Source organism: Anomaloglossus baeobatrachus, chromosome 6 (genome assembly GCF_048569485.1).
Source record: "Anomaloglossus baeobatrachus isolate aAnoBae1 chromosome 6, aAnoBae1.hap1, whole genome shotgun sequence".
Lineage (NCBI taxonomy): Eukaryota > Metazoa > Chordata > Amphibia > Anura > Aromobatidae > Anomaloglossus > Anomaloglossus baeobatrachus.
Genome location: NC_134358.1, coordinates 452,793,275 through 452,819,407, shown reverse-complemented (window position 1 = coordinate 452,819,407; position 26,133 = coordinate 452,793,275). Strand labels below are relative to the sequence as shown.

The 26,133-nt window shown below is 47.6% G+C and overlaps 1 protein-coding gene across 7 annotated transcripts in view; it reads left to right on the top strand.

The window, feature by feature from the left end:
- Positions 1 to 26,133, top strand: part of OXSM (3-oxoacyl-ACP synthase, mitochondrial) — an 80,750-nt gene that overhangs the window by 22,156 nt on the left and 32,461 nt on the right. For all 7 annotated transcript variants that reach the window (XM_075315276.1, XM_075315273.1, XM_075315279.1 and 4 more), the window contains one exon: positions 1,951 to 2,952. In XM_075315276.1, the coding sequence (XP_075171391.1) occupies positions 1,970 to 2,952 (983 nt within the window). In that variant the 5' untranslated portion in view covers positions 1,951 to 1,969. The remainder of the gene's footprint in view (positions 1 to 1,950; positions 2,953 to 26,133) is intronic.

Below are 26,133 nucleotides of genomic sequence, written 5' to 3'. Positions count from 1 at the left end.
ACAAGCAGTCATTGGCTGACTGCATGTCAATACTCCTTCCCATAAAACTCACTAAAGCCTTTTGCTGATGATGTCCCTGTAGGAAAAATATACAATTATGTATGACAAGCAAAGAAATGGCAATAAAATTGGAAAAACCACATGCACTGAAAATGCAGAAATAACGTAATAACAAAAATACTTCTATCTCAGAAACTTTGATAGAGCAAAACTAAGCATATTTTTGGAATCAGCACATCAAACTCCATAAAACAAATGTATTACCTTTGCTGATGATTTTTTTTGTGTTGACCAGTGCTTTTGGAGGAGGCAACCACTCGGACCCATAGTATTCTGCAAAATTGGGATGTTTTATTCCCATTACAGTGTATTGGCATTGTCTATGTGCAGCCTGTGATACGTTCACTGTATGAGGCTGCCGGGCGCTGCACTTGACTTTTTCCGGCTGCCTCATAGAAAAGAATGCAGCTGTCATTTTGTGTCCAACCAGCTACTCCATTTTGTAACAGAGAAAAGTTCACTGTCAGGAATATATATCTATAACCGGTCAGTAGATGGATGCAGGTCCTAACCATGGAGCATCCACTGATCTGGAAGGTATCCTGCGGATAGGTTACAACATGTCACCGGACAACAGCTGTCTGTCCTCTCCTTCATCCCCATACACATGCACACTCCGCTCAACAAAGCATGTAAGTGCCCTGTATGCAAACAGGATGAGGAATGGGGGGCGATTCACTGCCAAACACTAAATTTAAATTTAACATGTACAATCCATTTCTTCCACAATATTATGTATTGTGTTGGGGAAGAGATGGCGCTTTAGCACATTAGATAGTTAGGTCTTATCAAAATCAGCCGATTTCACAGGCTTAATCCTGCTGTTCTGTTTGGTCAAAAATGACTGAATTTGAAATTTAATGAAGATAGATATTTCGGTCTGATAGAGCACTATAGATTGGCTGCCAGTAGTTTAGATGAATTGACTTTATTGTTATAAGCGCCTGTTATCACTTCCCTTGGAGGATATTTATACCTATCACTGGGGTTGTGCGGGGGCGCACAACCTCTTCAGGTGAGCAGTTATATCGACACATAATAACCTAAGATTTATCCCACGGGTGCTCCTCATATGCGCTTTTCCTTTTTTATTCACATATCTGAATTTGAAATTTGATTTTGTTTTAAATATTCATTATGTGGTTCTGAAACTTGTGGTTAATTGACTTTTCCTCATTTGAGGGGTTCTTACTATGGGTTGGTATTTATTTTTTTATATAAGTATAGTAAACCCGAACAAAACAGCAGGGTTAGGCTATGTGCCCACGAGACTTTGTAGCCGCGGATTTTGCCGCAGAAAACCTGCGGATTTATCTGGATTTTCTAGCTAAATCCGCAGATTTTAACAAGTACAGATACTCCCCATGTTATCCTATGGGGCGTGTCTGTGTCCATGCTGTGGAATATGCTGCGGATGTCCCGCAGCTGCACATAACTGCATGTCAATTATTCCGGCAGCAATACCTGCAGAAATCCCAGCCCTCCACTATGGAGATAGAGGCCGGGACTTCCGCAGGTAAGTCGCATGAATGTCCGCAGGTTTTCCGCAGATATTTCGCAGGAATCCCGCAGCTATGTATAGCTGCGGATTCCGGGGAGCTTCTGCGGGAAACCTGTGGACGTACATGTGGATACCGTATATCCGCAGTTGCGAGCTCCCATGGGCTCATAGCCTTACAGAATAAGGAGTCCTTTAGCAACATTGACAAGTTGTTATGCTACAGAATTGCTTGGACTGACCAGGTTGTTTCTTCATCTGTGTGTTGGTGAGATGTAAGGATAAAGTTGCTTACCCATCCCTAGCCTGTATGGTAAACTCATGCCTTATATAATTACACAAGTGCCAAGATAAATTGATTGAAATGGGTGTTTCTCTTTTACTACTTTTAGATAATATCCAAAACAACTCATGATCATTCACTTACAAAGAGTCCTAAGAATGGTTGATGCCTACCCCTTTTTACTAAAACACCTCCGAACTTTTTCCCTACGTAAAAGATGTCTAAGCATTCATACAGCTCAGAAGTGTCATCGACGAGTCGTCGTAACTGGTGTTGGTATTGTATCTCCTATTGGCACTGGCACCCAGTTGGCATGGGATCATCTGATTCAAGGAAAAAGTGGAATAGTTGCTCTAGAAGAGAAAGAGTATGAAACTATCCCTTGTAGAGTTGCCGCTCGAGTCCCAAGAGGTCATGGAGATGGTGAGTTCTTTGATGAACGATATGTTGCAAAGTCTGATATGAAGACAATGTCATCTGCAACAATTTTGGCTTTAGCAGCAGCTGAACAAGCAATTACTGATGCCAATTGGTTTCCAAAGACTGAAGAAGAACAAGGGTCCACCGGTGTGGCAATAGGCATGGGAATGGTTCCTCTTGATATCATTACAGAGACCGCAATGCTGTTTCAAGCAAAAGGATACAACAAAGTGAGTCCCTTCTTTGTTCCTCGGATTTTGGTGAATATGGCTGCAGGACACATCAGTATTAAGTACAAGCTCCGAGGACCGAACCATGCTGTTTCAACAGCCTGTACTACAGGAGCCCACGCCATTGGCGACTCCTATAGGTTCATCACTCATGGAGATGCTGATGTCATGTTAGCAGGGGGAACAGAAGCTTGTATCAGCCCCTTGTCACTTGCGGGCTTTTCAAGAGCACGAGCACTGAGTACTAGTTATAATACAACTCCTCAGAAAGCATGCCGGCCTTTTCACCCTGAACGTGAAGGTTTTGTAATGGGAGAGGGAGCAGCCGTGCTTGTGTTAGAAGAATATGAACATGCAGTTGCCAGAGGGGCCAAACTGTATGCGGAGGTACTAGGCTATGGATTGTCCGGCGATGCTTGCCATATAACCGCTCCAAGTTCAGAAGGTGATGGTGCATTCAGGTACATGTTTGTTTTAGACTCATTTTACTTTATATTTAACTAAACATTTTTTAACTAGCAAAATACCTGAAGCCTCGCTCATGAAAAATGTTAAATTGTTGGTTACGCTTGCTAAGGTTACATTTTCAATGTCACTGTGAAGTCAACATATCCAGCTTTTACATTTTTTTTCAACTCTTCATTTTTGTTTGGTGGTAACAGATGTTTATTTTTGCAATTTTGCTGCAACACTGAGGCGAACAACAGCTAGTTTTTGAACAATTTTACTCTGTTTCCTTTCAAGCCAGGACTCTCATTGTTCACTTGTCTCAACTCTGACATAGTTTTACTTTCTCAACTTTTGGATTAACTTGTGCAATACAGTCATATGGAAAAGTTTGGGCACCCCTATTAATGTTAACCTTTTATCTTTATAACAATTTGGGTTTTTGCAACAGCTATTTCAGTTTCATATATCTAATAACTGATGGACTGAGTAATATTTCTGGATTGAAATGAGGTTTATTGTACTAACAGAAAATGTACAATCCGCATTTAAACAAAATTTGACCGGTGCAAAAGTATGGGCACCCTTATCAATTTCTTGATTTGAACACTAACTACTTTTTACTGAGTTACTAAAGCACTAAATTGGTTTTGTAACCTCTTTGAGCTTTAAACTTCATAGGCAGGTGTATCCAATCATGAGAAAAAGGTATTTAAGGTGGCCACTTGCAAGTTGTTCTCCTATTTGAATCTCCTATGAAGAGTGGCATCATGGGCTCCTCAAAACAACTCTCAAACGATCTGAAAACAAAGATTATTCAACATAGTTGTTCAGGGGAAGGATACAAAAAGTTGTCTCAGAGATTTAAACTGTCAGTTTCCACTGTGAGGAACATAGTAAGAAAATGGAAGAACACAGGTACAGTTCTTGTTAAGCCCAGAAGTGGCAGGCCAAGAAAAATATCAGAAAGGCAGAAAAGAAGAATGGTGAGAACAGTCAAGGACAATCCACAGACCACCTCCAAAGACCTGCAGCATCATCTTGCTGCAGATGGTGTCAATGTGCATCAGTCAACAATACAGCGCACGTTGCACAAGGAGAAGCTGTATGGGAGAGTTATGCGAAAGAAGCTGTTTCTGCAAGCACACCACAAACAGAGTCGCCTGAGGTATGCAAAAGCAGATTTGGACAAGCCAGTTAAATTTTGGAAGAAGGTCCTGTGGACTGATGAAACAAAGATTGAGTTGTTTGGTCATACAAAAAGACGTTATGCATGGAGGCAAAAAAACACGGCATTCCAAGAAAAGCACTTGCTACCCACAATAAAATTTGGTGGAGGTTCCATCATGCTTTGGGGCTGTGTGGCCAATGCCAGCATCGGGAATCTTGTTAAAGTTGAGGGTCGCATGGATTCAACTCAGTATCCGCCGCAATAATGACAATAATGTGCAAGAATTAGTGACTAAGTTGAAGTTACGCTGGGGATGGATATTTCAGCAAGACAATGATTCAATTCACCGCTCGAAATCTACTCAGGCATTCATGCAGAGGAACAATTACAATGTTCTGGAATGGCCATCCCAGTCCCCAGACCTGAATATCATTGAAAATCTGTGGGATGATTTGAAGCGTGCTGTCCATGCTCGGCGACCATCAAACTTAACTGAACTACAATTGTTTTGTAAACAGGAATGGTCAAATATACCTTCATCCAGGAACTCATTAAAAGCTACAGGAAGCGACTAGAGGCTGTTATTTTTGCAAAAGGTGGATCTACAAAATATTAATGTCACTTTTTATGTTGAGGTGCCCATACTTTTGCACCTGTCAAATTTTGTTTAAATGCGGATTGCACATTTTCTGTTAGTACAATAAACCTCATTTCAATCCAGAAATATTACTCAGTCCAATATTTATTAGATATATGAAACTGAAATAGCTGTTGCAAAAACCCAAATTGTTATAAAGATAAAAGGTTAACATTAATAGGGGTGCCCAAACTTTTCCATATGACTGTAGCTGGTCGTTTTTTGGGGTGGCTTTTAAAGAAACAGTCCTTAGTATTATAACACTCAAAAGATCTCAAATCTAAGTTATGAAAATTGCCTCACAGACTGTTGTATCTGTCCAAAGCAATTAATCAGAGCTCAGCGTTCACTTAACCTCAGCAGCTTCAATGTTAAAAGCTGCACAGCAGCTGCAATAGACAACCAGAATGATCTTATTGTGAGGCAATTCTCATAAATGAGGCCCCAGTTACTTATCTACTGGTTGTTGTAGCCGTTGCTATAGTTACAGACTTTAGAGAAAGTTACTATGTTTCCCCACCTTAGTGACTATATGGTTGTTGCCACTTTTAAGAGCAACTCTTTGGGTGCCATCGTTTCAATTCTTTAATATTGTTTAGGCAAAAACTCTGGTTTTGCATTCAACACAGACACCCATTTTCCACTTTATTTTTATAGAGCCTAAAATCAGAGGGCCAGATTTCTTGAAGGAGAGGGGGGATTTTGAATTTGAACTGTGGCTACTACCATATATTCTAGATCAGACCTGGGCAAGGGGCGGCCCGCAGGCCGGATGCGGCCCGCCTACTGTCTGTGACCGGCCTGCCAGTCTTAGCTCAGAGTTGAAGGCGTGGCCTGATCTATGATTTTATGCCTCAGCCTCGCTCTCACTGCCGGGAGCTATGTATCCCGCAGTGCAGTGATAAGCAGCTGCCATGCCCCCCCACTCTGCCGGTAACGCCCCCTCTTGCTGCCAGTTATGCTTTCTGGATGCTGATCACACTCTCTAGATGCCTTCTATGGCATCTATGCTGCTAGCCACGCCCCTTTTGCTGTCGTCCACGCCCCCTCTCAATGCTGGACACACACACTCCTCGGATGCCTTCCTTGTCCCCCTCCTGCTGCTGTTGATGCTGGCCACGCCCCCTTTGCCTGCCCCTCCTACCCTGGGATCCTCACATGTTCATCTGCACAGCGGCCACTTCAAAAACGTCTGTTCTGCACCTGAGGTAAGTGCACCAGTAGCAGCAGGGAGAGTGCAGGAGGAGAGAGCAGGGGAGCAGCACTTGTGTCTTCTCAGGTCCCCCCTATGCCTGCAATAGAAGAAGCAGACACACAGGGGACACAAAGCAGCCAGAGGAGCACTCAGGCTCTGCTGCTGCAGTGCTGCCTGCCTGTGCCCTCAGCGTCTTCAGGGCCAGTATGTATGCTCTCCACTGGCCACCAGGGCCAGTATGTATGCTCTCCACTGGCCACCAGGGCCAGTATGTATGCTCTCCACTGGCCACCAGGGCCAGTATGTATGCTCTCCACTGGCCACCAGGGCCAGTATGTATACTCTCCACTGACCACCAGGGCCAGTATGTATGCTCTCCACTGGCCACCAGGGCCAGTATGTATGCTCTCCACTGGCCACCAGGGCCAGTATGTATGTTCTCCACTGGCCACCAGGGCCAGTATGTATGCTCTCCACTGGCCACCAGGGCCAGTATGTATGCTCTCCACTGGCCACCAGGGCCAGTATCAACAGGGTGGAAGGAATAGAATCCAGCAGCACGTCCAGTATAATTCTTATATTAAAAGCAACAACATTGGTTGTCAACCGCAAGGTTTAAATGTAGCACCGGCATAACACCTTAAAGGGGTGGTTCACCCATTTTTTTTATTTTCCCAATGAGTGTCACTTACCATTGTATGCATCTTCTCCATTGGCTTGTATTTCCAGTTCTGGCACTGAGCGGCGCTATCCTGCACGCTCAGTGCCTGTCACATGACCCCCCTGGAGCTGTGGCCGCCAGCATCCTCTGACGTCCCGGCATTTCCGGGCTCTCAAACTAGACAGGTATGTCAGAGGATGCCGGCGCCACTCACACTGATTGGCTGGGCTGTGGGCGGTGACTACCGCACGTCACAGCTCAGCATCGAGGGGAGGATCCGGAGAGCTTTAGTGTGGAGCTGTGAAGGCAGAGCGCGCGCTTACCATCCGTCAGCTGTGGGAGGTATGGGCTCCAGTGTGGAGTACAGGGGGGGGTTTCCTACACTGAAATCCCCCCTGTCACGCAAGTATGTGATCACACTGTCCACCCGCCCGCTGTGCTCAGCTGTCAGGAGAGCGGGCGGTGTCGGCAGTGTGATAATATACTCCCACCAGCAGCACAGGTGACCGGACGCTGCATGGGACCAATCTGCTCCACTCTGTCACCTGCACAAGTCCCAGAGTGGAGACAGTGACATGCTCTGCTCTGACACATAGTGTGCTGCATGTCACTATCTGTCTCCACTCTGGGACTTGTTGTGCAGGTGACCGGATGATACATGTCACTAACTGCCCCACTCTGTGACTTCTGCTGCATAGTACCAACTGTATACACTCTCACCTGCACAACAAGTCCCTGAGTGGAGACAGTGACATGCTCTGCTCTGAAACATAGTGTGCTATATGTCACTATCTGTCTCCACTCTGGGACTTGTTGTGCAGGTGACCGGATGCTACATGTCACTAACTGTCTCCACTCTGGTACTTGTTGTGCAGGTGACCGGATGATACATGTCAATAACTGCCCCACCTTGAGACTTGTTCAGGTGAGAGTGTATACAGTTGGAACAATGCAGCAGAAGTCACAGAGTGGAGCAAGTTAGTGACATGTATCATCCGGTCACCTGCACAACAAGTCCCAGAGTGGATACAGTGACATGCAGCACACTATGTGTCAGAGCAGAGCATGTCACCAACTTGCTCTGCTCTGTCACCTGCGGTGCTGCATGTCACCAACTAAGGGTAAGTTCACACAGTGCGTTTTTCATGGCGTTTTTGCGCGTTTTTCGGGTGCGTTTTTGCTCAGAAAACTGCATGACTTTGCTTCCCCAGCAAAGTCTGAGTTTTCATTTTTGCTGTCTGCACACAGCATTTTTTTCAGCTGCGTTTTTGTGGTGCCCACAAAAACGCAGCATGTCAATTATTTTTGTGTTTTTTCACTGCGTTTTACACCCATTGAGTTGAATGAGATGTTCAAAAACGCAATGAAAAACACAATTTGCAAATATAGCTGCGTTTTAGTGCGTTTCTATGACTAAAAACACAGCTATAAACGTAAGGGGCGGGTAGTAAAGTGACGTGTACAGGAAGAGGATTCCTTCTGTCATTAAACACAGAAGCGTGAATCCTCCCGGTACCGTCACCGCCGCTTCCATCTCCCGTCCGGTGCCATGTCAGCTCCCGTGCGGCGCAATGTACGGGCAGGAGATGGAGGCAGCTGCTAAATCAAAAGTGAACAATAGAAAAAATGTCATACTCACCTGTCTGCAGACTCCCGGTACCATGTCCGCTCCCAGCTCCTCTCCCAGGACCGCCGCTCCAGCTGTGTGCAGACTCTCCGGGCATGTCCGATGCCTGCAGGACCTGGCGCTGATCACCTGATGCGGTCACCTGACGCATCAGCTGATCGTAGTCTCGCGGTGATGCCATCTTTTTAGCGCCCGGCTGGCTATCAGCTGATGCCGTCAGAAGACTTCATCAGCTGATTACCGGCAGCGATCTGACGGGATCAGACTCCCGTCCGATCGCTCTAGGAGCTGTCGGTAATCAGCACATAAGTGAGTATTTTTTTTTTTTTCACTGATGCATCAGCTGATTGTATAACCGGCTTTTATACAATCAGCTGCTGTCGTGTGATTCATGTCCTTTAACCTGACAGCATCTGATCGCTTTGCCTTCCAGCAAACCGATCAGATGATATTGGATCCGGATTGGACGGCGCGGGACCCTTGACCGAGGATTACTGCGGAGGGGGGTTCTTTATTTCAATAAAGATGGAGTCACTAATTGTGTTGTGTTTTATTTCTAATAAAAATATTTTTCTGTGTTTTGTGTTTTTTTTAATCTTTACTAGAAATTCATGGTGGCCATGTCTAATATTGGCGTGACCCCATGAATTTTGGGCTTAGGGCCAGCTTATAATTTACAGCTATCCCTAACCCCATTATTACCCAGCGAGCCACCAGTCACCAGGGCAGCTGGAAGAGTTGGCTACAGCGCCAGAAGATGGCGCTTCTATGAAAGCGCCACTTTCTGGGGTGGCTGCGGACTGCAATTCGCAGAGGGGGTGCCCAGAAAGCTTGGGCACCCTGCACTGTGGATTCCAATCCCCAGCTGCCTAGTTGTACCTGGCTGGACTCAAAAATTCGGCGAAGCCCACGTCTTTTTTTTTTTTTTTTAATTATTTCATGAAATTCATGAAATTAAAAAAAAAAAAGGGCTTCTCTATATTTTTGGTTCCCAGCTGGGTACAATTGGGCAACTGGGGGTTGGGGGCAGCCCATAGCTGCCTGCTGTACCTGGCTAGCATACAAAAATATGGCGAAGCCCACGTCATTTTTTTAAAAAACGTTTTCAGGCAAAAACCTTTATAATAATAATAAAAAAAAAATGCTTCCCTGGATTTCTATTGCCAGTGAAAGTAACACCAAGCAGCGGGGGTTAGCAGCCAGTAGCTGCTTGGGTTACCCTTAGCAATAGAAAATGCAGCGGGAGCCCACAAACAATGTGATTTTTTTTTTTTTTTTTTTTTTTTTTTTAGTGAATTTTAAAAAAAAAAATCGACATGGGCTTCGCCCATCGAGCACCAGAGCATTTTACTGCTCAATTCATCCCAAGTAATGAGATGACTTCAGTGTCGGCCGATTACTTGTTCTGTGTCCCCCTGCATCCATTGCAGCGTGTACGGGCTGCGAGGTCAGCGGAGTTCAGTCCAGCACTGGAGTCAGCTGATCTGAACGCAGCTGAACTCCAGCCTGCACACGCTGCGATGGATGCAGGGGGACATAGAACAAGTAAGGTCTAAGCCACACGGCGAGAAACACAGTGGAGTGCAATAAAACATCGCATTCCACTCGGACCAATATTAGCCTGTGTGTTAGCGCACATGAGTGATTGTTTTCTTGGTCCAATTAGGGCGGAGAAAATAATCGCAGCATGCTACAACTGTAATGCAAGACTCTCTCTTTTACCCATTCAAGTGTATGTGGTGAGAGAAAAATCGCACTGCACTTGCGGTACATCGGTGGACTACGGAGGAGAGAGGGAGAGAAATCCCTCCCACCACTCCTCAGTCCTGGCCCACCCCTCGAGTGGCGGACCGCCCCCCGCAGCTGAGGTCTGCTCGCACAGTCGGACCTCAGTCGCAGGGACACACGCATGACACTCAGCTCTGCTGTACTGAGCGTGAGCCGAGTGTAATGCGAGGGGATCGCAGTAATCCCCGTGTGGCCCCAGCCTGATCGGCCGACACTTGAGTCAGCTGATCTGAACTCAGCTGAACTCCTGTACACACAGCCTGCACACACAGCCCGCACACGGTCACATGTGATCGGCAGCAGGCAGCGACTGCTGTTAAGGCTACATTCACATGACCGTTCTGTTTTTGCGGGCCACAAGAAACGGTCCTTTTGTTTCACGGATGCATCCTAGTGGCATCCGTGTGACATCTGCGTGCCTTCCGGGTTTTTTTGCGGACCGCAAAAAACGGAAGCAGCAAGAAAGATAAATAGATGAGTAGATATAGAGATGGATAGATAGATATAGAGATAGAGGGATGAATGAATGAATGAATAGAGGGCTGGAAAGATAGATAAGAAAGACCTATATAATGTCCTACCCCCCTGCATATTCTAAGCTGGCACCCTTTTGTGACTGTCATGTGGCACTAAGGTGCTTAGTCTTGTATTTAGCCAAAAAATAAATAAATAAATAAAAAATGACATGTGGTCCCCCTATCTTTTGTAGCCCGCTAGGGTAAAGCAAACGGCTGCAGCCTGCAAACCACAGCTGGCAGCTTCACCTTGGCTGGTAATCCAAAACAGAGGCCCCCCCACACTGTTATTTTAAATTAACTAAATAATTTAAAACAAAAAACACGGGGTCCCCCGAAATTGGATCACCAGCCAAGGTAAAGCGGACAGCTGTGGTCTGGTATTTTCAGCCTAGGGAGGTTCACCGTTATTGGACACTCCCCAGCCTAAAAATAGCAGGCTGCAGCCGCCCCAGAAGTAGCGCATCCATTAGATGTGCCAGTCCTGGTGCTTCGCGCCAGCTCATCCCGTTGCCCTGGTGCGGTGGCAAACGGGGTAATATATGGGGTTAATACCAGATGTGTAATGTCACCTGGCATCAAGCCCTGGAGTTAGTGATGTCAGGCGTGTATCAGATACCCGACATCACCAACTCAGGCAGTAATAAAAAAAAAAAAAAATAGACAACAAACACATTTTTATTTGAAAAAACACTCCCCAACACATTCCCTCTTTCACCAATTTATTAGAAAGAAAAACAAATCCAGGTCTGGTGCAATACAAGGGGGTCCCACGATGATCCATACCATAGTCAATGTCCCAGTCAATGAAGAACAGAATGTTCCCTATTTGATGGGAGAGCCGTGCAGTGACCTGAGCTAACATCAATAGGTCAGCCCAGGTCACTGCAGGGCATGACGAGTGCTGCTATCAGGAGGTTAGCGAGGTATATTACCTGCGATGATCGCTGAACTCCTGACAGCAGCGCTGTCACCGAGTTCAATGACCGCCGCCTTCACAAACAAAGTATCGCGAGCGGCCCGTGACGTTACCACTAGTCACATGTTTGGTATAGGTGGTCTCCTTGACTGGAGACTGCCCTTCCCGTGGTTGTTCCTTCCCGGTGAAAGACCTGGCTAGTTTCCTGCCAGCGTTGAGAAACACGTGATGGTGTCTCCGCGGCTTTCTTATTTGCATACTTCCCAGGGGGCAATGCTCTAGAATCACTGCGTTGAGAAACACGTGATGGTGTCTCCGCAGTGGATATATTGATCTCCCTAAGGTCAACAATGCTTGCTTAACCACTAGTCACAGTTTCGGGTCGACAGCGAGAGGTGATGTGACAAGCGGCGGGCATAGAAGGCAGTGACGACCGCTGACGTCAGGAGGGCAGGACTTCATCACCGTATGTAATGAACTTACTAACCTCCTGACGGTAGTGCTTGTCATCCCCGCGGCTGCTGACACTGCAGTGCGGGCCGCTGCTGACACTGCTGAGCGGGCAGCTGCGGGGCTGGGGCTGGAGCGGGACACTGACTGCACGGGCACCCAACGGAAGTCACATGGAAGTGCTTCCGTGTTGCTTCCGGGAATTTTGCGGACCCATTGACTTGTATTGAGTCACGGTTCGTTATTACGGAACAGAATAGGACATGTTCCATAATAACGGAGCGGACATACGGCATCCGATGTGTTTTTTTTGTAGGATCGGATGCACATGGAAGTGCTACCGCGTGCCATCCGATCCTACACAAAAGACATTGAAAAGATGGTCCTGTCTGTGGGGCCGCAAAAAAACAGGAACTGACCAGGACAAACGGAACGGTCATGTGAAGGAACCCACCTGCAGCTATTGCAGTGTGTGCAGGCTGTGAGATCAGGAGTCAGTTGACTCCAGCGCCGGCCGATAAATTCTGTGTCCCGCTGCAGAAGGATCCGGTAAAATAACTGTTGCATGCGCTGCACATTTAATCCACAGGATCCGATCATATGCGGTTTGCGGATGATACGGACGACACACAGACTAGGCAAGAGGGAAAAAAGCAATCTCATCACCCCGTCACTTTTTTCCCCCAATTATTTTTTTCACATGTTGCGCCGGCTAATAATCATAATTTCTGTGTACACACACACTCACACACACACACACTGACGCACAAACACTCACAAACACACACACACTCACACACACACTTTCTTCCCCTGGTTGTGTACAGAGCTGGCAGCTTCGGATGTCTGTGTGATTTCTCTCATCCACACAGGGAAGAGGCAGGGAGGAGGCTTTGGGTGGAGAGCTGAGGGGGGTGTGTTAGATAATCTAGACACCGCCCTATAGCCACAAAGAATTCTGGAACTTGTAGGAACTGAACACAGGAAGTCAGAGGAGAGATTAACCCCATCAGAGCTGGAGCCAGCAATGAGCATGTGCTGCTAGTGCACAATAACACCTAATTTTGCTGAAAAAACATAATCGATGTGTTGAGGGGCACATAGCAAGATTTATCAGAAAAAAAAAATCAGTTTTGGTAACTGGACAACTTTTTTAAGCAATAATTTGATCATAATGTATAGAAAGAGCTTTTTAATGGATCCAAAAAAGTCGCACCTTAGTTAAACGCACAATATGTACATCCTACAGCAAATTCGGAACGGTGGTGATTCAAACTAATAAATATACATAAGATCACTTCTAATGTTCATGCCATTGGGCATACAAGAATTATACATTAGAATCCATTTGGCTTCTTTATCCCGCAAAATGCGGGTGCGATTACCTCCTCTTCTGGGAGATGGAATTTGCTCAATGGCATTAACCCGAAGAGAGCTGACATCGCCGCCATGCTCATAAAGGAAGTGTCTTGATGCTCCAGACAAATTTCTGGAGGTAGAGTTCAAGATGTCATAAAGGTGTTCACCTATGTGTTTTCTCAAGGTATGACTTGTGCATCCTATGTACTGTTTATGACATCTTTCACAGATTATAGCATAAACACAATAGTCAGTACCACAATTCATGAAAGATTTGATCTTATGTGCTCCTGTGCTCAAATTAACGCTTTCCCTAGTGCTATACATATATGGACATGTGCCACATGATTTCTTGCTGCATCTGTACGAGCCATGTGTGGGCAACCAGTTCCCTCCATTGATGCACATTGGCTTTTTTGAATAGCAATCACTGGGGGAAATTTTGCTGCCAACCGTGGCCGCATGTTTTGATATGAACCGGCAGCCCATGTCCAAAATATTTCTGAGACTCTCATCAAAACACACACACGCACTCCACACCCACACAAACCGCGCAACACACACAGCACCACACACACACAACGCTACAGACACACAGTGCTCCACAAACAACGCAACACACAAACACCACCGCTCTCACCCCCCGCTACACCCAGACAACACCCAGAACATTTACAGCGCACTACACAAACACTTGGCAACTACACACAACAACATCTATCTATATATATCTATATATATAACAAAAATCATACATTAACTACACAATACGTAAATTCTAGAATACCCGATGCGTAGAATCGGGCCACCTTCTAGTGTTACCATAATAATCTTAGTCGGAGAACCACACCAACATCATAACACACCCACAAAGTGACACCTATGGTGTCTGACCATTAGTAAAACAAAATAGACAATGGTTGCGGTTCGCTAGTAAAGTTCACAGTGAACGCAGATGTTCATGGCCGCTCCGCCAGGACTTCTGGATATTCAGTTCACATTATCCATCCCCTATACAGATGGTATATTATACAACGCAGGCATGAAAAGTAAGCTAGAAATAAGAGAGATACAAGAATAAGAGTCAATATGGATCACTGCTAAAAATAATATATACAATTAAGGCATATGGAAAAGCCGATGCCAAGACTTAAAGCACGAGATACTTATAATAAATTAAAAATAAAACTGATGAATCAATAATAATGAGATAGGGTGAAGAGGGAAACCAATCCATATATCCAAAAGAATGGAAGTAATGTTAATGCTGGGGGATCCCTCGTCTACTGGGATGGCCATTTGCAAGCAAAACAGGGGGGGAGGGGAGGAATCTAAAATGGCCGTAGCTCAGCCAAAACAGAAAATTGTATGAGTTGGTGCTGAGAACTAGCTGAGTATATATTATAGGAAGGGTGAAAATGAAAGCCTCTCACTTAGCCCATCAGGAGCAACTGTCCCAAGCCGAAAAATCCATTGGGCTTCTCGTTGTGACAGTCGCTTCATGAGGTCGCCCCCCCGCGTATGCCCATATCTATCTTATCGATACCACAAACCACTAAGCTAGATGGATCGCAATTATGCTTCAGCTTAAAGTGGCGTGGTAATGTCTTGAGGAACTCGGTAGACTCAACCTCAGCTGCCGCCGCAATATCGCGTACATGTTCACGTGTCCTCCTACGGAGTTCACGTGAAGTTAACCCGATATATATCAATCCACACCCACATGTGGCATGATAGACAACTCCAGCAGTGCTACACGTAATGTAGTGACGAATCTCATATTGTCTGCTGGAGTTGGCTGCCACAAAAGTGGTGGTCCGTCTGATGTTGCGGTAGGTGAGGCAAGAACCACAGGGGAAACAACCCCATTTGGGGCGACCTGTATGAAAGGGCAAGCCCGATTTTGGAATGTAATGGCTGGGAACTAATAAATCGTTCAGGCGTCTGCCCCGTCTAGCTGTCATAAGTGGGCGATTAGAGACCACCTTCCTCAAAACAGGATCTGTCTTAAGCACCCCCCAATGCTTCACAAAAATCTGTTGTATATCGTGCCACTGTCTGTTGTAAGGGGAAATGAATCGAGTGGCACCGGAGGATGACGAGCTGCGACTGATATAGGCACGGGACAGGAGACTGTTTCTGTTAGGATAACAGAGGGCAAAAGGCACTTTCTTAATCCACCTCTGACTGTACCCACGCTTCATGAATCTCTCCCGCATGTCCACAGTCTGTTGTTCAAAGCATTCATCAGTCGAGCAGATCCGTCTGAGACGTAGGAACTGCCCGACTGGAATTGATCGTATGGTTGACGGTGGATGACTAGATGTAGCATGCAGGAGAGAATTCACGGACGTGGATTTCCTAAAAATATCCATTGCCACCGCACCATCTTCCATCACCGATATTCTTAGGTCCAGGAAGTCGATGGTTCCGAGTGTGGTGCTGGCAAGTGAGGTGGATATTGTAGCTGTTGGAGTTTAGCTGACGCACAAAATCCTCAAGTTCGGGACCGGTACCTCCCCAGACGACAAACACGTCATCAATATAGCGAAGCCAGCACTGCGCATGGGAACTGGCAACAATGTCCCCCCCAAACACCTCCCTCTCCCAGTAGCCAAGTAAGAGATTGGCGTATGAGGGGGCACATGCCGCCCCCATCGCAGTGCCGCTTCGCTGGAGGAAGTACCGGTCATCAAAAACGAAGAAATTGTGCGTGAGCACGAACTCCAACAGCTCAAGGACCAGTGAGCTCAAGGGAAGATTCCAGCAGCTCATCCCGAGAAAGTATTTAACGGCCCGCAGGCCGTGTTGATGGTAAGTGCTGGTATAAAGGGCCTCAACATCCAAAGTCACCAGCGAAATCCCACCCTCCACATATAATCCATCCAGTCTCCTCAGGACGTCAGAAGTGTCTCTGACATAGGAGGGCAGCGTCTCCACAAGTGGATGTAAATAGAAATCAATAAATTTGCATGCCATATCGCTTAGCCCTCTAATGCCAGACACAATTGGACGCCCTGGTGGACTGGTCGGATGTTTGTGAATTTTTGGAAGTAAGTAGAAGGTGGGTATCACCGGCGACTTTGGTAGGAGGCCATCCAGTACCTTTCCTCGGGATTATGCCTAAGTCAAATGCCCTCTCCAAGATCAGCCGCAGCTCAGTCAAAAACTTACTGGTGGGGTTGGAGGGGAGAGTGGTGTATGAATCCTTATTCCTAAGCTGTTTATTAGCCTCTTTAACATGGGCTTCTTTTGACCAAACCACCACATTGCCCCCCTTGTCGGCCGGCTTAAATACAATTCCCTCCATAGACTGAAGCTCCCGCAAAGCCACTCTGAGTCTGTGGGAGATTGGAACAACTCCTCCTGGTGGAGAGCATTCGTAAATCACTTACCACCAGGTCATGGAATATCTGTAGTTGTGGGCAGAGCGACAAGGGGGGGAAAGTGGTTGATTTGGACATGATATCTGTAGGGAAAAGGTTAGTAACAGCACGCTCACCCTCCATCTCCAAATCCTGAAGAACCACTTGATCCACGTCCACCAGGGGGTATCTTGAGTCTTGCTAGTGTAAATCCTACGGAGATTGAGTTTGAGCAGAAAAAGATTCAGGTCTCTAGTTACTGAAAATAAATCAAAAGTAGAGTCAGGAACAAAAGATAAGCCGAGTTTCAAGACTTCAATCTGATCATGGGAGAGTCTTATATTTGTCAGGTTTGTTACCTCCATGTTACGCGTTTCCCCATCTCTAGTAGGTTCTTCGCCTCTTTTCCCTGTTGTCAAAAGGTAATTTAAGGGGCGCTTGGGTGGTTGTTGGCCTTTTGATCTTGCAGTTGTTGCCCTAGTAATAGGGCCCATAGGGAGATTACTGGCGCATGGCCCCTCCTCACATGATGAAATTGAAGGCATAGAAACAGAACCGGACATAGTGGGCTTTCTTTTCTTTTTCATAGATTGCCCCTTCCATCTGTATACCAGATTGTTTTTATAATCAGAGACATCTCTCTGGTACTTCTTAGACTTGACAGATAATATATCTTTTTCCCATTTTGAGAAATCCTTATCTATAGATTCATAATTTTTTTTTTTAAAATCAGCATTCACAAGACCTGATAATTTCTCCTGCGACCGCCCAATCTCCGCTTCCACCTCCTGAATGGATTCATCGTTCTGTTGGATCAAGAAATTGCATAAATGCTTTAGAGCAGCCAGTGGCAGCTGCCTCCCATTGTTGCTTGAATACCTCACTAGTAATGTTAAAAGAGGGAAATACTTGAATCCTCAACCCCCTAGGGATTAAATCCTCCAAATATTTTTGCATGAATGACCGGTTCCACAACAACCGTATTTTCTTTGTCGCTCCTAATTGGGAGACCCAGACAATTGGGTGTATAGCTACTGCCTCCGGAGGCCACACAAAGCACTAAGTGTAAAGCCCCTTCCCTTCTGCCTATACACCCCCCGTGGGATCACGGGCTCCTCAGTTTTCATGCTTTGTGCGAAGGAGGTCAGACATCCACGCATAGCTCCACTGTTTAGTCAGCAGCAGCTGCTGACTATGTCGGATGGAAGAAAAGAGGGCCCATACTAGGGCCCCCAGCATGCTCCCTTCTCACCCCACTTTTGTCGGCGGTGTTTGTTAAGGTTGAGGTACCCATTGCGGGTACGGAGGCTGGAGCCCACATGCTGCTTCCTTCCCCATCCCCCTTAGGGCTCTGGGTGAAGTGGGATTTTACCGGTCTCCAGGCACTGAGACCGTGCTCCATCCACAGCCGCTGGGGAATCTGCTGGATATGGAGCTGAGTATCGTCAGGGACATGGCCCTGCTACGTCAAGGTACTCTGTGTCCCCGTACAGACCGCGCGCAGACACACTGCAGCATTGCTGGGTGTGTTAGTGCGCCGGGGACAACAGCGCTGCGCGCTTGTGCCACTACTCACTACAGCTCTGCTGAGTGAGTTAATGTATTGAGAACTGCCGCGCCGGCCGCTGCTGTCAGTTTACGCTGCGGCGCGGCTGGGACTTGTGGTGCGCCGGGGACTTCCGCGCTGGCCGTGCATATATGACGGCCGCGCTTATTACTCGAGTCCCCGGCTTTTGCGGCCTAGTTTCGCTTCGTTCCCGCCCCCAGGCCTGCCAGTCAGGGGAAGGGCGGGACGCTGTACAGAACATCAGCGCAGAGGGCTGGAGTCTACTTTACATACTCCAGCCCTCACACTGGACACAGTGGGACGCCAGTTTCCCGCACTTTGTCTGAGGCACGCCCTCGGTCCGCCCCTCTTCACAGAACGCCGGCAGCCATTCCTGTGTGCAGTCTGAGCTGGAGAGGGGAGACAAGTTCTGGGAGACCCAGACACGGGATTCTGGCGACCACACACCCGCGTTTGCGCGGGCGGTAAGCGGCACCTCTGGTGCTGACTCCACTAGTGCCGAAGTGTACATTTGTATTTTTATGCTTGCATGCTATACATTGCACTGTACGGTCGCTGGTGATTCTTGGCTATATACCCTCCTAGATTACTCAGAGGAGACAACAGCATGTCATCCGCAAAAAGCAAGGGTGCCAAGGCACAGGCTTTCTATGCTGCTTGTACCGCATGTGAGGCTACTCTACCGGCAGGTTCCACTGACCCCCATTGTGTGCAGTGCTCGGCCCCTGTGGCACTTGCTCGGCCGGGGCCTCTGCTAGAGGTGACCCAGGGAGAACCACCTGTGAATACTGTCCAGGTGACGGGGACGGAGTTTGCAGTTTTTGCGGATAGATTGTCTGTGACTATGACTAAAATTCTAGAAACTTTGCAGTCTAGACCAGTAACTCAGACCATGGGCACTGTTGAATCATTGCTCCCTGGTCCCCCTCAGTTGGAACAGCTCCGGGCTCCGGGGGTGTCCCATGCATCCCAGGGTGAAGGCTCTGACACGGACGACAGTCCCAGACAGCCTAAGCGAGCTCGCTATGAGCGGCCCTCGACTTCATCACACTGGTCAGGGTCCCAGCAGGAGGACTCTCTGTATGATGAGGCGGAGGTAGCTGATCAGGATTCTGATCCTGAGACCGCTCTCAATCTGGATACTCCTGATGGTGACGCCATAGTGAATGATCTTATAGCGTCCATCAATAGAATGTTGGATATTTCTCCCCCAGCTCCTCCAGTGGAGGAGTCAGCTTCACAGCAGGAGAAATTCCATTTCAGGTATCCCAAGCGTAAATTAAGTACTTTTCTGGACCACTCTGACTTTAGAGAGTCAGTCCAGAAACACCACGCTTATCCAGATAAGCGTTTCTCCAAACGGCTTAAGGATACACGTTATCCCTTTCCCCCTGACGTGGTCAAGGGCTGGACCCAGTGTCCCAAGGTGGATCCTCCAATCTCCAGGCTTGCGGCTAGATCCATAGTTGCAGTGGAAGATGGGGCTGCACTTAAAGATGCCACTGACAGACAGATGGAGCTCTGGTTGAAATCCATCTATGAAGCTATCGGCGCGTCGTTTGCTCCAGCATTCGCAGCCGTATGGGCACTCCAAGCTATTTCAGCTGGTCTTACACAGATTGACACGGTCACACGTACATCTGTTCCGCAGGTGGCATCCTTAACCTCTCAAATGTCTGCATTTGCGTCTTACGCGATTAATGCTGTCCTGGACTCTACGAGCCGTACGGCAGTGGCGTCCGCCAAATCCGTGGTTTTACGCAGAGCCTTGTGGTTAAGGGAATGGAAGGCAGATTCTGCTTCCAAAAAAGTGCTTAACCAGTTTGCCATTTTCGGGTGACCGACTGTTTGGTGAGCGTTTGGATGAAATCATTAAACAGTCCAAGGGTAAGGATTCATCCTTACCTCAGCCCAGACAAAACAAACCCCAACAGAGGAGGGGACAGTCGGGGTTTCGGTCCTTTCGAGGCTCGGGCAGGTCCCGATTCTCCTCGTCCAAAAGGACTCAAAAGGATCAGAGGAGCTCAGATTCTTGGCGGGCTCAGTCACGCCCAAAAAAGACAGCCGGAAGACCCGCTACCAAGGCGGCTTCCTCATGACTTTCGGCCTCCTCTCTCCGCATCCTCGGTCGGTGGCAGGCTCTCCCGCTTTGGCGACATTTGGCTGCCACAGGTCAAAGACCGTTGGGTGAGAGACATTCTGTCTCACGGGTACAGGATAGAGTTCAGTTCTCGTCCTCCAACTCGATTCTTCAGAACTTCTCCACCTCCCGACCGAGCCGATGCTCTTCTGCAGGCGGTGTGCTCTTTAAAGGCAGAAGGAGTGGTGACCCCTGTTCCTCTTCAGGAGCAAGGTCACGGTTTTTACTCCAATTTGTTTGTGGTGCCAAAAAAGGACGGGTCTTTCCGTCCCGTTCTGGATCTAAAACTGCTCAACAAGCACGTGAAAACCAGGCGGTTCCGGATGGAATCCCTCCGCTCCGTCATCGCCTCAATGTCTCAAGGAGATTTCCTAGCATCAATAGACATCAAGGATGCTTATCTCCACGTGCCGATTGCTCCAGAGCATCAGCGTTTTCTACGCTTCGTTATAGGAGACGAACACCTTCAGTTCGTAGCTCTGCCTTTCGGGCTGGCGACAGCCCCACGGGTCTTCACCAAGGTCATGGCAGCAGTAGTAGCAGTCCTGCACTCTCAAGGTCACTCTGTGATCCCGTATTTGGACGATCTACTGGTCAAGGCACCCTCTCAAGAGGCATGCCAACACAGCCTGAACGTTGCGCTGGAGACTCTCCAGAGTTTCGGGTGGATCATCAACTTTTCAAAGTCAAATCTGACCCCGACCCAATCGCTAACATATCTTGGCATGGAGTTTCATACTCTCTCAGCGATAGTGAAGCTTCCGCTGGACAAACAGCGTTCACTACAGACAGGGGTGCAATCTCTCCTTCAAGGCCAGTCACACCCCTTGAGACGCCTCATGCACTTCCTAGGGAAGATGGTAGCAACAATGGAGGCAGTCCCTTTCGCGCAGTTTCATCTGCGTCCACTACAATGGGACATTCTCCGCCAATGGGACGGGAAGTCGACGTCCCTCGACAGGAACGTCTCCCTTTCTCAGGCGGCCAAGGAATCTCTTCGGTGGTGGCTTCTTCCCACTTCATTGTCAAAAGGAAAGTCCTTTCTACCCCCATCCTGGGCGGTGGTTACGACAGACGCGAGTCTTTCAAGGTGGGGAGCAGTTTTTCTCCACCACAGGGCTCAAGGTACGTGGACTCAGCAAGAGTCCACCCTTCAGATCAATGTTCTGGAGATCAGAGCAGTGTATCTTGCCCTACAAGCCTTCCAGCAGTGGCTGGAAGGCAAGCAGATCCGAATTCAGTCGGACAACTCCACAACGGTGGCATACATCAACCACCAAGGAGGAACACGCAGTCGGCAAGCCTTCCAGGAAGTCCGGCGGATTCTGACGTGGGTGGAAGACATGGCATCCACCATATCCGCAGTTCACATCCCAGGCGTGGAAAACTGGGAAGCAGACTTCCTCAGTCGCCAGGGTATGGACGCAGTGGAATGGTCTCTTCACCCGGACGTGTTTCAGGAGATCTGTCGCCGCTGGGGGATGCCGGACGTCGACCTAATGGCGTCCCGGCACAACAACAAGGTCCCGGCTTTCATGGCACGGTCTCACGATCACCGAGCTCTGGCGGCGGACGCCTTAGTTCAAGATTGGTCGCGGTTCCGGCTACCTTATGTGTTTCCACCTCTGGCACTGTTGCCCAGAGTGCTGCGCAAGATCAGGTCCGACTGCCGCCGCGCCATCCTCGTCGCTCCAGACTGGCCGAGGAGGTCGTGGTACCCGGATCTGTGGCACCTCACGGTAGGCCAACCGTGGGCACTACCAGACCGACCAGACTTGTTGTCCCAAGGGCCGTTTTTCCATCAGAATTCTGCGGCCCTGAACCTGACTGTGTGGCCATTGAGTCCTGGATCCTAGCATCTTCAGGATTATCTCAAAAGGTCATTGCCACCATGAGACAGGCTAGAAAACCATCCTCCGCCAAGATCTACCACAGGACGTGGAAGATATTCTTATCTTGGTGCTCTGCTCAGGGAGTTTCTCCCTGGCCATTTGCATTGCCTACTCTTCTTTCTTTCCTGCAATCCGGTTTGGATAAAGGTTTGTCGCTCGGTTCCCTTAAAGGACAAGTCTCAGCGCTATCTGTATTTTTTCAGAAACGCCTAGCACGACTTCCTCAGGTACGCACGTTCCTGCAAGGGGTTTGTCATATCGTCCCTCCTTACAAGCGGCCGTTAGAGCCCTGGGATCTGAACAAGGTTCTAATTGCTCTCCAGAAGCCGCCTTTCGAGCCTATGAGGGATGTTTCACTTTCTCGCCTTTCACAGAAAGTGGCCTTTCTAGTAGCGGTCACGTCTCTTCGGAGAGTGTCCGAGCTAGCAGCGCTGTCATGCAAATCTCCCTTTCTGGTGTTTCACCAGGACAAGGTGGTTCTGCGCCCGATTCCGGAGTTTCTCCCTAAGGTGGTATCCCCCTTTCATCTCAATCAGGATATCGTCTTGCCTTCTTTGTGTCCTCATCCAGTTCATCAATGTGAAAAGGATTTGCATTTGTTGGATCTGGTGAGAGCACTCAGAATCTACATTTCCCGCACGGCGCCTCTGCGCCGCTCGGATGCACTCTTTATTTTTGTCGCTGGTCAGCGCAAAGGGTCGCAAGCTTCCAAATCCACCCTGGCTCGGTGGATCAAGGAACCAATTCTTGAAGCCTACCGTTCTGCTGGGATTCCGGTTCCCTCAGGGCTGAAGGCCCATTCTACCAGAGCCGTGGGTGCGTCCTGGGCATTATGACACCAGGCTACGGCTCAGCAGGTGTGCCAGGCGGCTACCTGGTCGAGTCTGCACACTTTTACCAAGCATTATCAGGTACATACCTACGCTTTGGCGGACGCCAGCCTAGGTAGACAAGTCCTTCAGGCGGCGGTTGCCCACCTGTAGGAAAGGGCTGTTTTTTCGGCCCTATCACGAGGTGTTATTTTACCCACCCAGGGACTGCTTTTGGACGTCCCAATTGTCTGGGTCTCCCAATTAGGAGCGACAAAGAAGAAGGGAATTTTGTTTACTTACCGTAAATTCCTTTTCTTCTAGCTCCAATTGGGAGACCCAGCACCCGCCCTGTTTTCTTAGGGATTTTTGTTTTTTCGGGTACACATGTTGTTCATGTTGAATGGTTTCAGTTCTCCGATGTTTCTTCGGATCGAATTTGTTTTTAAACCAGTGATTGGCTTTCCTCCTTCTTGCTTTTGCACTAAAACTGAGGAGCCCGTGATCCCACGGGGGGTGTATAGGCAGAAGGGGAGGGGCTTTACACTTTTAAGTGTAGTGCTTTGTGTGGCCTCCGGAGGCAGTAGCTATACACCCAATTGTCTGGGTCTCCCAATTGGAGCTAGAAGAAAAGGAATTTACGGTAAGTAAACAAAATTCCCTTCTTTTTTATTAAAAAGCAGTCTCATGCTATTCGTCAAGGCATCGGCCTCCATAGACTTTGGATCAGAGGCCACAACCTCCTCTGTCTCAAATAATTGGTTGAGTTTATCCTGCCAGGTCTTTTCGCGTGACAGTGGATCCATATTGACACCTGGTCGTATCTCTGTGAAAAACACAGGAAAACAATATTAGAAAAACAAAGACCAAGTACAGCGAACCTCATAATGATGGTAGTGTACATGAACCCCATAGAATACATACAAAAACTTGTGAACGAGGGGGGGTATTTACCATGTTTTTTTGGAATAAGAATTACTGCACCACAGTTGTGAAAAAAGTATACAGTTTTTATTATTACAAAAAATACAAAATACTGGAAATCACATGTGATTGCAGTTAGTGATTAGACATACATAGTTAAAATCCAATTAAATGAGACAGAGAAAAGGTCACAGGGAGGAAGACAGGCTACCCCTTAATTTCTATGCGGGGAACAGAATAGTTAGATTAATTCCAGATGGCCATATAAATAACCAGAGAAACATAGGTATATCCCCTAAGATAGTAGAGTAATGGAGTGCTTATACATGAAAAGTAACCAACAGGATAAGGTCCAAATCAGGGTCTGAACACAATAGTATGTAACACCACCAGCGAGTACATAGCATAATCTCAAATAAAGAGGAAAAAAAAACCCCATACAATGGTGGAGATTGGCACCTGGAGGAACTATCTGTGGTATGTATAGCACCCAAGGAGGGGACTCTGTCAGCCTCCCATGTGGACCCGGTCCCGACACGTGTTTCGCAGGTGCTTCAACGGGAGACCGTGACCAGCAGTGTTTTTCTGTATAGCTCAGAATTAACCCGGCCATTCACAGGGTCCCCCGTTAAGGTCAAGTCAAGGAAGGAAATAGTTCCATGTTGGTAATTGGAAACAAATTTTAGATTAAAGTCATTTGAATTTAAGTATCCGAAAAATTCTGGTATGGTAGCCTCATGTCCCCTCCAGACAATCAAAATGTAATCTATGAAGCGACCATACCAGAGAATATCAGAAGAGAAAGGATTCCAGATGTTGTAGATGTACTGTTTTTCCCACCAATTCATATAGATGTTCGCCAATGAAGGTGAGAACCTAGCTCCCATGCTACAACCGCAGGTCTGAATATAATATTGCTTCAAAAAGACAAAGTAATTGTTTCTGAGCAAAAAGGAGGTGACATCTAGAATGAAATCCTGCAAGATATCAGAGTAGCTGGTGCATGTTGACAGCTGTTCCTGGAGTGCAGTTATGGCAAGACCAGGGCCAGCATGTATGCTCTCCACTGGCCACCAGGGCCAGTATGTATGCTCTTCACTGGCCACCAGGGCCAGTATGTATGCTCTCCACTGGCCACCAGGGCCAGTATGTATGCTGGCCACCAGGGCCAGTATGTATGCTGGCCACCAGGGCCAGTATGTATGCTCTCCACTGGCCACCAGGGCCAGTATGTATGCTCTCCACTGGCCACCAGGGCCAGTATGTGTGCTCCCACTGACCTCCATATTTTCATTGAATCTTTGTATTGTTTAACTTACTGTTTGTTTATGGAGGGTTAGTGTATATACTATATACAGTATTGGGTAGAACTGAGTTTATTATATTAGTCTGGCCCTCTAAAACCATCTCAATTTCTCATGCGGCCCCATGGGAAAATTAATTGCCCACCCCTGTTCTAGATAGTCATGCACTTGACAAAGTTATGAATTTTTGTCATTTTTGGCCTTATTTTCCTCTTTCTCTCCCTAACACTATGCTGCAGTGCTTTTTTAGCTGCCTAGTTCAGTCTAAGAATCTGCTTTAAATAGCTACTCGGCAAGAAACAGTAGGCTATTTACAGTCGGTGTACAGGACTTTCCCTGTCTGAGCCTCTCTGCTCTCTTCCCCATACTAACAGAAGTTCCGTAAAACAGATTGTAAATAAGTTAGGATTCTTGCAGAAGTAGATAGCAGATACTTGCCTAACCAAGGGACTGTCTGCACAGTCGCCTAATACCTAGTAATCCCTCTGGGAAGCTGGAGTAATTGTGTGTGCATGAACACGCCTTACCAGTGGTGCAGCACAAGAGCTTACAACTTAAGGTGGTGTCACACACAGCGACGGCGACAACGACGTCGCTGCTAAGTCACCATTTTCTGTGACGTAGCAGCGACGTCCCGTCGCTGTGTGTGACATCCAGCAACGACCTGGCCCCTGCTGTGAGGTCGCCGCTCGTTGCTGAATGTCCTGCTTCAATTTTTGGACGTTGCTCTCCCGCTGTGAAGCGCACATCGCTGTGTGTGACAGCGAGAGAGCGACGAACTGAAGCGAGCAGGGAGACTGCTTCTGGCAGCCTGCAGTAAGCTGTAACCAAGGTAAACATCGGGTAACTAAGCGAAGTGCTTCGCTGGTTAC